Source organism: Corapipo altera, unplaced genomic scaffold, assembly GCF_003945725.1.
Source record: "Corapipo altera isolate COAL_440 unplaced genomic scaffold, ASM394572v1 24b, whole genome shotgun sequence".
Taxonomy (NCBI): domain Eukaryota; kingdom Metazoa; phylum Chordata; class Aves; order Passeriformes; family Pipridae; genus Corapipo; species Corapipo altera.
Genome location: NW_020884888.1, coordinates 13,189,178 through 13,202,040, shown reverse-complemented (window position 1 = coordinate 13,202,040; position 12,863 = coordinate 13,189,178). Strand labels below are relative to the sequence as shown.

The following is a 12,863-nucleotide window of genomic DNA, read 5'->3' as shown; positions in this document are numbered from 1 at the left end:
TTTTTTTTTTTTTTTTTTTGGGTTTTTTTGTTTTTTTTAATATATAGTGAAGTTTCAGTACATTGTTAATGCAAATGACGTCACAGCTTTAGTTTTAATTGTCACTCATAGATTCCTAATTCTCACGGGTGAAACTTCAAAATTCACTTTTTCTGTGACCCCCTCACTATACAGGGAGCACAGAGACTGTTTTAGCAGGAGATTACAAAACGTAGGTTAACAGTGAAGCTAGGGAAGGACAAAGTGAGTTTGAAGGTTGCTCAAGAAATGTCTTCATTACAGTAGTTCCCCTCTAGACCGAAACACATTTCCTTTCTAAAAAAATGTAGCTAGTTATGTGAAATCAACATAATTATGCAGCTTAGAACAAAGGAAAACACAGTACCATAAACTGAGATTGTGTTTGCTAACAAATATGATGAAAATAAGTGTTAAAATACTTTAACTGTCTGTTTTGTTTTGTTTTTTTTTTTTTTGTTTTTTTTTTTTTTTTGTTTTTTTTTTTACTAACTCTTCTTCGATAAGGTGGACTAGCATACTATTACTATATTCCTTTTTAATGGGTAAATAAGAATTTTCATCAATACTTTTCATTTACTGAGGTGTAGAAATATGTAGTATAGCAACTTCAGTCAGGGGCAGCATTACTAGGTCTCTGAAAGTACAAGTTGCTTGGAAAATTGTTGTCCACAGCTTAATATATCATATTTTCTCTCTCAACAGTGTACCAGGGATATTTGGAAAGAATATTTGCAAAGGCCACTAACAACATGGCTAGATAAACTGAAAGAAACTTCCGAAATGCAATTTTTGCCGTGTTTTGTGACAGTTTGTAAGGAAGTCCAGTTAATGGCTACATGATTCTGTTGAAATTGGGGATTTTGACTCAGCTATAGCCAGAAGAAAGATATCTTTCCAAATCATACTGGATGGGTGAAGGAATATTAAAGACAAAACGTGGATATGGCTATTCTGAGTGCTGTTTCTCTTTATGGTCACAATTCATGCACTGTAGCACATGCTTTGTAAGAAAGTGTGCAATGGATTTTCTCTCTCTTATAGTCAGATACTATATTCACTTTTCACTAGGCTTTATGAATAACTCATAAATACAGACTTGTACGTACTGCGTTGTGATACAAGTGAGAAAAAACACAAGCTACCAATGGTGTGCAGTAGAGGGCTCAGACATTGCGGGAAATAGGAACATGGCTGCATCCAGCCCAGCATCTGGTCTTTGTCAGTAGCAGGCAGCACGTGGGACAGGGAAGAGGGTGAGACTGCAGGGAGCAACTAGTGCGATTTTTCCTGAATATTGTTGCAGTATCAGGCTCAGGAAGTTTCTGAGTTTCACACAGCAAAATGGGAGAGTCGAGGTATTTCATAACTTCCCAATCCTATTTTGAAGCTATGTAATTTTTTAAAATGAACAGGACCCTGTGGTATGGTCTGAAATGCTGTTATTCACAGCACCTGAAAGTATATTTCTATTACAGAACAGCTTGTGTTCTATGTCATATTCATGGTGTTGACAGTTTGTTGGTCCCTAAGAAGATGTGTTTGGTTTGCCAATAATAGTACCAACTGGAAAAGGAGCAGGCAAGTGTTGTATAGAGAGAAAAGAGAAGATGAAATTCGGGGGTGGGGGGGGAGGGTGTTGATCCCTTAATTCTTCCTTCTCCATTTCCTTTTCTTGCCCTAGCTGACACTTCTGTGCTCTCCTGGCTCATTTGCCTTCACTTCATGCCTTTCCTTTGTCTGTTAAACTTCGTCTGATTTTTCTTCCACTTTTCAGACCTTTATTTGCAAGCAATCATTACCATTTTGTTCTTCCATTAAAGCTATTTTGTAGAAGAAAAACTTTGCTTGCTGAGGTCTGTCTGAGGTGGAGAATCCTTCCTTCCACTACCTCAGGCTGACTTCTGATGTCCAGTCTGAGGATCACAGTTCAGTGGATGTCCCAAGCAGTATGTGGGGAAAGGTGCTCTCAATGACTGGACCAGGAAACTGGATGAGCGGAAGGAAACTTTAGATAGGAATTTGGATCTTGTGAAGATACCAAAAAGACCGAGGAGCTAATGGATAGCTAAGAAAAAAGGGATTTGAAAAAAGTGCTGAAATTTTGCTGGAACTTGGGCCTAGGCTGTGCTGATTTGACTACCTTTATTCCTACCCCTAAGCTACCTCTGGTACTCTTCCGTGTGGGCCTGTGCTTGCTCGAGGCAGCTGTGGTCCACTGGGGCTGTGCCCCACTGACGAGGCAGTCAAGCTCACAATGTGTGATACTTGAGTTCTGAGGTGCTATTACAAACTCCTTGCTTCAGGCCATTGTTCTTGAAGCAGTGATTCCTTTGTGCAAATCACAAGTTTCAGCTCTGAGAAGCACTGGAGAACTAGCTTCGATGACAGATTCTTCTGAGTTGTCACCCTCAGCTACTGATATTAGCAGACTTTTGGCAGAATGTCACTATGAATTCATGGATTGATTTTTGACTGTGTTATTCAATGACAGCTGATGGCTGTCTATCTCTTGCAGATCTTAAAATTCATGCCACTAAAGAAATGAATGACAATATTAAAAAAAAAATGAAGGAATTCAGTAAGCAGTTTGTTAATTGAAGCTGACTCTCACTTTATGCAAAGACAAATTAGAATATGCTACTCAGCCGCATAGTAAACAGTCTGCATTGCTGGGTCTGATTATAAGACGTGATAGTGTACAACTAGATTATTTCACTGAAGAAGATCTATAGCCTCCAGTCTCATCTTGATGTTTAATGAGGTGATCTTTGAGCTATTGATCTAATCTAATTGTGTATCTGAGTGATATGCAAATTGTTTTCTTAAAGCTATACTGAGTAAGGAATGTATTTCAAAGTAATTCTACTATAAAGAGGTATAGGTTTGGGGTTTTTGTGCATTTGACAGGAAACAGGATTCACTATAATAAAAACAACTTGGGTTTTTTTTTGGAAACAGGCTTCTTGATACCTCCTCCTGGCTTCTATCCTTTTTTCCTTCTGAGTTCCAGGGCCTGTCACTACTGGTGTTGCCAGAACTAGGAACTGAGAGTATACACATTGACTTAGAATTTACCTAAATTTTTTTAGTAGGTGTGATGACAGAGTCTTTTTTATAAATTCCTTTCTCAATCAATCTTCCTCTCAAATATTTTTTATGAATTACAGGAGTTTAGTTTTAACAAATCAAGAAAAATTACAGAAAAAGACACTGAGCTTGCATCGCAGGGTATTCATGTACTCCAGTTTTATGACTATATGAATGCCGATACCCTGATTTGTCTGTATGCAGCGTATAGTCTTATTTCACTAGCAAAATACTTTTTTTTCAGATTTGTTCTTGTGCACAAAGGTGAATATTATCTGGAGCAGTTACTTAGCACAGAAAATTTTTATCAAACTTTTACTGTTTTGCAAACCAAGAGGTGGAGCAAAGTGCCCAGGGAAAATGGAATGAATCTCCCACAGCAAATTACATGAGCAGTGTCTGTGAGAGTAGACACTACTGTGCATATAAAGAAACCCCAGACCTGCTTCTGGGTGCATGTACCCAGAACCAGTCCTGAAACCGGTATCTTTTAACCATGCCAAACTCTGCTTTTTGTATACTTATATTGACATAAGCTCACTTCATCTTTCAATGAAAGTGCCGTTAAACTGATGCTTACAGAATCAGCAAAGTTAATTATTTGAAAGAAACTTTACTGCTGGACAGGTGCAGTTAGTGTGGCAGCTCTCTCTTTTATACAGCAGCTTATTTTGATTGAACAAAAGAAAACATAGTTTATAATTCAAAAGTAAATTGTACTTCCAACACAGTGTATTTTAAATGATGTAGAAATATGGACATACTGATTATTTAATTTTAAATATATGACTTCAATGCCTGGAGGGAATAGTCTAAAATAAATCTGCTTGGATTTAGCAGGAGCGGTTACCTGCCTCATATGCTTAGCTGTTCACACTTTTTCTCTTTAAAGGGGAGGGGAGGGGGGTTGGCTCAGCTAAAATAGAAAATCGTGGATTACAGGATTTTTTCTCATCAAATACTGTTGATGGAGAAACCAAATGGTACATTTGTAAAATATAATACCTTTGCCTAAAGGGTCTCATTCATCTTTATATTTCTTCTAGGCAAACTGGACCAAAACAAAGGGAATGAGGGAGAGAATAAGTGCATAAGACCCTTTACATACAGGAATAAAGTAATATATTGAAATAAATTGCATCTTATAATGCTGCTTATTCCGCTTTCATTTTGCATCCTCAGATTGTTTTACAGACTTGTAAAATGCAATTTGTCAGAAGTCTGATTAAAGGTCTCTGCTAGAAAAACTATTCAAATAATAGGTCAACGTGCTGTTTCCCAAATGTTTTGTGATAGTTGAAAAGTTGGTCACTGTCACTATTTGTATATGTCTTGAAGAGTTTTGACTTGACCATTATGTTTCATGGTTGAGAGATGTTTGCATAGGGAAATTCTACAGAAATCAAGGAAACCAGCCTAAACTTTTCATGTTTAGGATTCTCTTGGCTACAGTAGTGTAGTGAAGTGATGAGGTTTCTACCTGCTACCTTGATTTACTGTTCTCTTGTCTATCAGGGTCTCTGAAAACTCTCCTCTGAGTAGTTGCAAGTAAGCTTCTCCTTGCAGTTACCCACCATGTGCTTAATATATTTAAATTAATACATCTAAAATCATTAATAGACTTAATAAAATAATGGAAAACAAACATCTAGAAGTCAAGGTAGAGAGAAACTTGAACTGAGATATATTATCAGAAGTTCTTTTACATCCTTCCTTGTCTCTCCTTCAATGACTAACTTTGTCTTTGGATATACTGGTTGAGAAAAAGGAGTGTATCCTGCCTCCATTTTTGCCATGTAAGATGCATGTACTGAGAGGAGAGGTTCAGCTAGGAAAGAAAAAAACCTCTTTGGCCTCTCTTTGGATTTAGAAGCTGAGGAAAGGTATTGTTGTGAAGGAATCTTTGTTTCTGCTACTGAGTTCTTTTCACAGGGGGCAGGTGGGGAGAAGTTTTCTGGATACATGAAGGATACAAGACATCAGACTTGTCAACATGTACATCTTAGTCCCATGAAAGTCAGTATCCTTTTCGTAATGGAAACCAAGGCATCCGTAAATATGTAGATATTTAATATTTTGATTAAGAGTCCTTTTCTTTCTTTCTGGAGAAACAAGATTATCTTTTTGTAGTAGTAGATACGAAAGTACTACAGTAGAGCTGTTTTTCTGAAACTTGACTGGGATGTGAAAGCCTAGTTACGTAAAGACTGTGGGGCTTCATTTGCAGCCGGGGAGATAGAGAAAGCTGGGCTTCCAATATAAATGTTTCATTTTATTCTTGTTTAATTTTTGTCGACTATATTCACACCTTTATGGATATTTCTGAGACTAAAAATTAAAATAAATAAAATTTTTGGCTTTTTTTCGTCATGAAAGTACCGTATTCCTTGGTGTTGGAATACTTACTGCTGTATTGTGTGCAAGAAAAACAGCCTTTGAGAGTCTGTGATGTGGTATCAGACCTTTGTTTTGCTTCCTAAATCATATATGTAATCTTACAGAAACATGAATTAGAGCTAGCTGCTAGTAATGTATTTGTATGATATTTAAGTTAGGAATATCCATTAACTATGCTATAGCCCACATAAACTGGTTGATTTTGTATCAGAATAGTGCATAATGCATTGAAATGTCATCTTGCAGAAAATGGACTATCAAAACATTGGAACAAGAGCTTTATGCCCTTATATACATGAGTGCATAGAATTTCCATGAGCAGATACTGCCAACTGTGGGCAACAAACAGTTTGTAGAGACAGATTCATATTGGTACATGACATCATAAGATATACTACTTAGGAAGGTAAGAATATGAATTTAACTGCCTAGAAGCTTCCCACCTTTTTTTCAGTAACAAGCAAATTTAGCAGGGAAGATAAAATTGACTGTTAAATTTACATACTGCTCAGATGTATTATGTCTTTGATCTATGTATTTTAGTTTAAACTAAGGATTAGAAGTCTCCAGGTCTTAGCTGGAAGGCATCTAAAGGCAGCAAAATAAGGTGGTAGAAGAGCAGTTCATCTTATGAAGGCTGGTGCTACAGAATGCTAGGGAGCAATGTTTACTATCCATTCTGCTTTCTGAGTGTAGTCTTTAAAACACACTGCTCTTACAGTGGGGTATCTTTTAATTAACAGCCCTTTGTTCTATGTATTTAGGATGTTTATTTTACACAAGTAGAATGTTTCCATCTTATTAAACAGCACAGTGCAACTCAGTGAGATCAAATGTATTAGAATCAAAATTGCTGATTTTTTTTTTTTATGAATTACTCTATTAATTAGTAGAATGACTTTTCTACCACTGTAGAGTTGTGTCAAATCTCTGGTCTTCTCCACTGAAAGGCAGTGGTGTCTCATAACTGTCTGCTATCAGCAAGTAATTTTGTGCAACTCAGTAAAACTGCTAGTGGCAAAAGTTTTTTTGGGTTGCGTCGTTAGGTTGTTACTACTTGGAATGTTCTAATGATAAAACTAAAGGAATTGGGATGGACCTAAAACTATATTGACATCGTATATATTCTGTTACTTACATAAGTGTCTGGTTACTGGATGTTTCAAAAAATCAGGGATTTGAACTTCAACTTTATTCTGGTTCTAATGAAAACAATGAAGTGTTGATTCATGTCTAAATTTTAGTAGAAAGGGATCTTCAGCATCAGAGTCTGCAGTTCGCAGCCTTGTCATTGGTCTCGGCAAATGGGTACAAATTAAGCTGGTGTCAGAACCAGTGACCCTTACTCCTGTAAAGCAAAAGTATATCACAGCATTGAGGTGAACCCTGTCCTACCGCTTTCAGTGCTGTGCTATATGTATTCTGCAGATAGGCAAAGAGATAGATGCTCTAGGGCTGTTGTTCTCTCAAAACAGTCAGTAACATGAAGGAGCAATTCCTTTCCTACCTTGTACTCGCGAGGAGTCAAAGCACTGTTTCCTCTGTGAGGAAAGCAGAGCAAGAAACAGTGGATCCAAGTGAACAGGGAAGATGTATTTAAATACATGTACTGTATTTAAGAGAATAAAATAAAAAATGTTGGAGAATGTTATTTTTCCCACACATGTTAAAAATAAAATTTTAAAGTGAGGGAGTCGGGTTGGGAGGGGTAATGAATATCAGTTTTTTAATCCCATTGAGTGAGAAAAGAAATCCATATTGCTAAATTAGGTAACTCATGATAGTTCTGTGAAGTAATTAGAGGACCAACTGATAGCATGCTTTTGAGTAGTCAAATACTACAGAGATAGAAAGAAAGCAACATTGTTTTGTTTTAAAGATCATGAATTGTCTAATTTTTCGTGTGATTGGCTCTTTTACTTCAGTAAATTTCTTTAAATTCTCCAGGTGCTTTTCCCACATGAATACCAGAAGAGTAGACAGTTAAAAGAAGTGACTGCTGTGGAGGACAGCATGACCACCATGAAAGGAAGCTGCCTCTTGTCACTGCTGTTCGCAGGACTTGGGGTGTTAGGAATACTGGAGCCAACAACAACAGAAGATATGCACTGCCACAGAGCTGTGCACCCAATTATTGCATACAAAGGTAAGGACTAAGTGCGGAAAAACTTTATTCAGAATTTGTGACTGAAAATATCATTTAAAGATAGTTGACTCATTTTCCTTTGTGATTAAAACCAGCCTGTACTGTTGCACGGAGTTATTCCTTTCCAGGTGCAGGATTCTGCATGTGTAGACTTAATTCCATGAAGTTGCTCTTGCCCCCTTCCTCCACCTTGTCTAGGTCTCTCTGATTGGCAGCCCAGGCCTCAAATTTACCAAAAGGTTCTCTGAATTTGGTGTTATCTGCAACCATTGCAAACTGCATTCTGATGCCTTCCCTTGTTTGTTGATTAAGGTGTTAAACAGGACAGGTCCCATCATCAACCCTTGTGATATTCCACTTGTTACTGGCTCAGGTGGAGTAAGGGGTACTAAATAGTTACTCTGTTCTTGATCATCCAACTGACATTTTAGCCCTCTTGTTTCCCACCTGAAGAGACAGACCATAACTTCCTAATTTGCAGTGCGACAGTGTTGAGATAAATGACATCCTTCACCATTCCCTCATCATTGAAAACAGTCATTTTTTTGTAGAAGTGAAGTAAGCTGGTCAAGAATGATTTACCTTTGACAAATCCATGCAGTTCTCAGTCACCTTTCTCTCGTCCATCTGTCCAGAAAAATGCATTCCAAGAGAACTAACTCCATAACTTTTCCAGGAACTTCAGTGAGATGGACTGGTCTTTAGTTCCCATATTTGTTTCCCTGCGGTTACTTAGGACCTTCCTTTGCCTCTGTGACTTCTCAGAGATGAAAAGTGGCTGGTTATCTTGCTGTTATCTTGGATGCAGCTTGTCTGACTGCATGCATTTGTATAGACTGAGATCTTGCAAGTCATCCCTGACTCAGGCTGCATCTCCTGTTGGTAGTTCTTGAACCGCTTTTGCTAAACAACAGATACCTTTAGTACCTCGTTGGTGGTATTGAGTCCCTCAGCATCATCTGTGTCTGCTGACACTAGGTTGCCTACCCAATGCACCAACAGGCTTATATTTTCCTGCTCAACCTCTCATTGCTATTCGAGCAGTAGAAGCTGCTCTTGTTGCCCTTGAATTTCATGCAAGTCTGAACTCTTTTTGTGCTTTGTTTAACCTGACATAGTCCCTACATGCCCATGTGGTCTTTCTAAATTCCTCGTTGCTCACCTTGTCCCTGCTTATACCTCATACACACAGTCTTTTTGCATTGGAGCTGCACCATGACTTCCTGGCTTCACCAAGACAGTCTTTTCACACATATGGTTGTCATCTTGAGTATTGGGGTGAAGTGCTGAGGAACAGTTGGAACAAAGCAAAGTTGGATGATGTTTTCTGTAAAAAACCTAAGACATTTAATAACTTATCTGACTTTTTTATTTATTTGAATTGAGATTTTTTCCATTAGTGTCACAACTTAGAATGAGTTCCAAATAGTTTGTAGCTATGAGGATGTAGAGATTAAGATGTATTATATTGCATTCCTCCTGTTTTTCTAAGAAAGCACATGTGTATGCTTTTTGTTCCAATGAATTAGAATTTATTGAATTTTAATTGAAAAAAAATTTGTTTCCATTCTTTTCATAAAGTTAAAGAAAATAATGTTGTGCTTTTAACAGAAAGTATTTTGTTCTGGCATTTTAATGGTTTAATAAAAGTAATGGTACCAGCTGTCCCTTTCTTCAGTACACTGGAGAATGAACTAAAATTGTTGCATTCTTTACTTGGAACAACAAACCATCAGTGTATTGTGAAGGTGGGACCTTTATCACTGTTGATGGACTAAATAGTATGAGTTATTCTGATGACAGATCTGGTTTCCTTAGCATTCATATTATGTGTATGATTTAGTTTAAAATGTTATTTTTTATCATGACATTCATACACAATGTTGTAAATTAAAGCAATTGAAATAGCACAGTTAAAATTCTGGCACTTCTTAATTTCACAGACTAAGAGATTACTGGATGTAGTTTTTGTATATGCAACTGTAAAAGCAAATAATTGGGACTCATTATCAGAGCTATGTTCTAGGAGTTGATTAAAAATATGTTGTTTTATGAATCTGATTCAGTCAATATTTAGGAAAGTAACTTGAATTTAGCCTGATCCTGCCTTTTAGACCTTTCTTGTTCTTTATCATATTTAATTTTTAGTGATATCCTTCTGGTTCTAAGTTACTATGCTAAGGCTTTTTGGGGCCAGAGACCTACTCTGTCATCTTGTTTCAGTTCCATCTTTTGATGTAGCCAAAGAGAGAGTCACCGTTAGGGTTCACTGAACAAAATCAATTCCTTTTGCTGTAAAAAAATATGTGGGAAATACAACTATATGGAAACATTTATTGTTTCTATATGTGTCAGATTTTTAATATGAGATTTAGTAAGATTTTCAATGCCAGACTCCTTCTTGAACTTTGTGGTAAAAATATCATTAATCAGTACATATCCATGACATACCTTAGCCTTTATGAACTGACATATCTTGAAAAATATTCTGACAAGCTGTAGTTCATACTCACCACAATGATCTGTTGGGAGTCATTAGTAAATATTAGAAAGTACATGTGGAAACATATTTGCAATGCAGTTTACAGTATGTGATAGCCATGGTCTAGTAACCATGGCAGTAGTGGATCAGGGGTTGGTCTTGATGATCTCAGAGGTCCCTTCCAACCCAGCTGATTCTATGATTCTGTGATAGCTAGGTAACATAATTGGCATGGGCACACAGCATTTCACTTGTAGTTACAGGACTGCTAGTTAAGGGAAAACAGAAGTTATGAAACCAAAGGAAAAAATGCCTGAGAGGTGTGTCTTTGAATCTGTATGTTAGGAATGGCCTACTTGGGGTACTAAAATATAAGAAGAGAGAGATGTGTGAGAAGAGCCACTCTCTGAATGAATGGAGTTGGCAGGTTTCAACCATCTTTCTGATTTCTGTATTTTTTCTGCAACATTTACTGGCTTCGTCAATGCCTAGGAAAATGCCCTTTGTATCTATTGATGTTGTATTGGTGCTAGACCAACGCAGAGTCGACAAATCAATTTGTAACAGCTAAAACCCCTTTAATTTGATTGCTGCATTAATACCCTATTCTGTAAAGTCATTTTGTACTAGTGTTAGATCTATCAGAGCTAAATACTGTGTGGGATGCTGAACATGAACCAAGGCCGACTGGTATTGAGTGGTAGGTACTTTAAAGCTTGTAAACTCAGTACTAACTTTACAGAGATATCAACAGTTTTGTTTTATTTATAACTGACTGAAGCTTGCTTTTTTTTTTTCATAGTTTCTAGTATGCCAAAATAGCAATGTACTTATTTGATTTGTCTTCCTTTGAGAGGGATGGTAGATGGAGTATAAACTATTAAATAAAACTAATGGAGTGAGAGTCTGGTGTAGCGTATGGATGAACAGCTGGAAAAAACTAATAAAAAGACAAAATAGTCCCCAGGAGTTGTCATAGTGAAATATGGAAAAGGAGTGTACCTACTGAAAGAGCTTACTTTCCTTCCCACTGGTCATCAAAAACTGCTCACTTAGGTGATGATCCTGTCAAGCTACCTTGTGAAGAGAGGCATATACTATTTCTAGCACTGATTTTCACAGCTAAATAGTTTTAGTTGAAGACTGTGATACATCTCCTGATACCAAACAGCAAGAATTTCACCCGCCAGTTAAGAATTTTTACTCGAGTACTTTGTTTTCTGCTGGAAGAGGAAACACAAGGTGCAGAAGCAGGAGAGATGCATGCACTTTCACAGGATTTTTAACATGATCTAAAAATTGGTTTCATTTTATATTTCATACACAGTGGTAATAACCATGTTTTAATTTATTTATCTGCATAATTAATATTAGGACAGCATAATGCACCTTTACACTCTCCCAGAAACTATAAATAAGAAAGTCTTAGATCAGAAAATATTGACAGCTCTAAAATTTGTTGTTGTAGAACTTCCTTAGACTAGAATAAGGCATTTTGTGTCATGCTAGGAAGCTGGAAATTTCCTTTTCTCGTTGTTTAAAGTTGTTAAGAACTATCACGGAAAACAGACTTATATAAAAATAGATCTCTAAGTATGGGATGGATTGACAAGATCAGCCAGTAGTGTGCAATTCAGTGTTTTATGTGGTGAAACTAACTGGTGATGCATGTTCCCTCTTTGAAGTTCCTTTCTCTCTCTCTAAGGAGGAGTCTGCCTCCAGATGTACAAAGCTGTGCTAGTATGTTGAAATTCAGGCTTAAAAAAAAAAAGTCTGTCTGCATATGTAACATGCAGGTGTCAATGCCGTCTCCGTACAATCCTAAACATCCACTGGTCAGATTATGTGACCAATACATCTGTTCTAGAACAAGCAGCAGTCACAAGTATTGAGGCCACGTTGCTGAAAACACAGCTGCGATGGGCAGGACACATCTCAAGGATGAATGACCACCACCTCCCTAAGATCGTGCTTTATGGTGAACTTACCACTGGCTACTGCATGAGAGGAGCCCCAAAGAAAAGATACAAGGACTCCCTGAAACAACATCTCAACCTTGGCCATATTGATCACCATAACTGGTCTACTCTGGCCTCAAATCGGGAGGCCTGGAGACACATCATCTATAACACTGCTGCTTCCTTAGAGAACGCACGCAGGATCACTCTTGAGGAGAAAAGACAACGCAGAAAGAACTGTGTCTTGCAGAATTTACCACCTAAGGAGTCTTTCTGCTGTGCCTTTTGCAATCGGATATGTCTATCTCATGTTGGCCTCATTAGCCACCAGCATGCCTGTAACAAATGTGGATAGAGCCTTTCCCAAATCTTCATTTGCGAAGCCTAGCCATGATGATGACTAAGGATTGATCAGCTATACTGGCATAATTCCAATAGAGGCATTAGAGTCAAGAGATTATAAATCATGTGTAACTTAGAATTGGGGGAGAGGAAAGAAGGTACAGGGGACAGAATAGACACACAGAGACTCACAGTGGGAGATCATTGATCTATGCATATGTTTCCATCTATTTTTAACAACATGAAAAGAAGTATATTTATGCTCAAAATAAGAGTTAAGAGAAGTGCTTAAATAAACTAGTCATTAAACATAGAGCCTTACAATTTTCATTTTTATTAAATGTTATTATAGTTGGATACGCTTTTATTTTCATATAGTTATGAAATGCTAGCTCTGCAAGTGTATTAAGGTTTATTGATGGTCAGTTTC

At 37.3% G+C, this 12,863-nt stretch overlaps 1 protein-coding gene across 4 annotated transcripts in view; it reads left to right on the top strand.

The window, feature by feature from the left end:
- Nucleotides 1-12,863, top strand: part of SEMA5A (semaphorin 5A) — a 329,773-nt gene that overhangs the window by 91,712 nt on the left and 225,198 nt on the right. For 3 of the 4 annotated variants that reach the window (XM_027643929.1, XM_027643930.1, XM_027643931.1), the window contains one exon: nt 7,453-7,651. In XM_027643929.1, coding sequence (XP_027499730.1) covers nt 7,519-7,651 — 133 coding nt within the window. In that variant the 5' untranslated portion in view covers nt 7,453-7,518. Of the gene's footprint in view, nt 1-5,040; nt 5,125-7,452; nt 7,652-12,863 lie in introns of all 4 variants that reach the window. The other variant, XM_027643928.1, reaches the window with a different exon arrangement.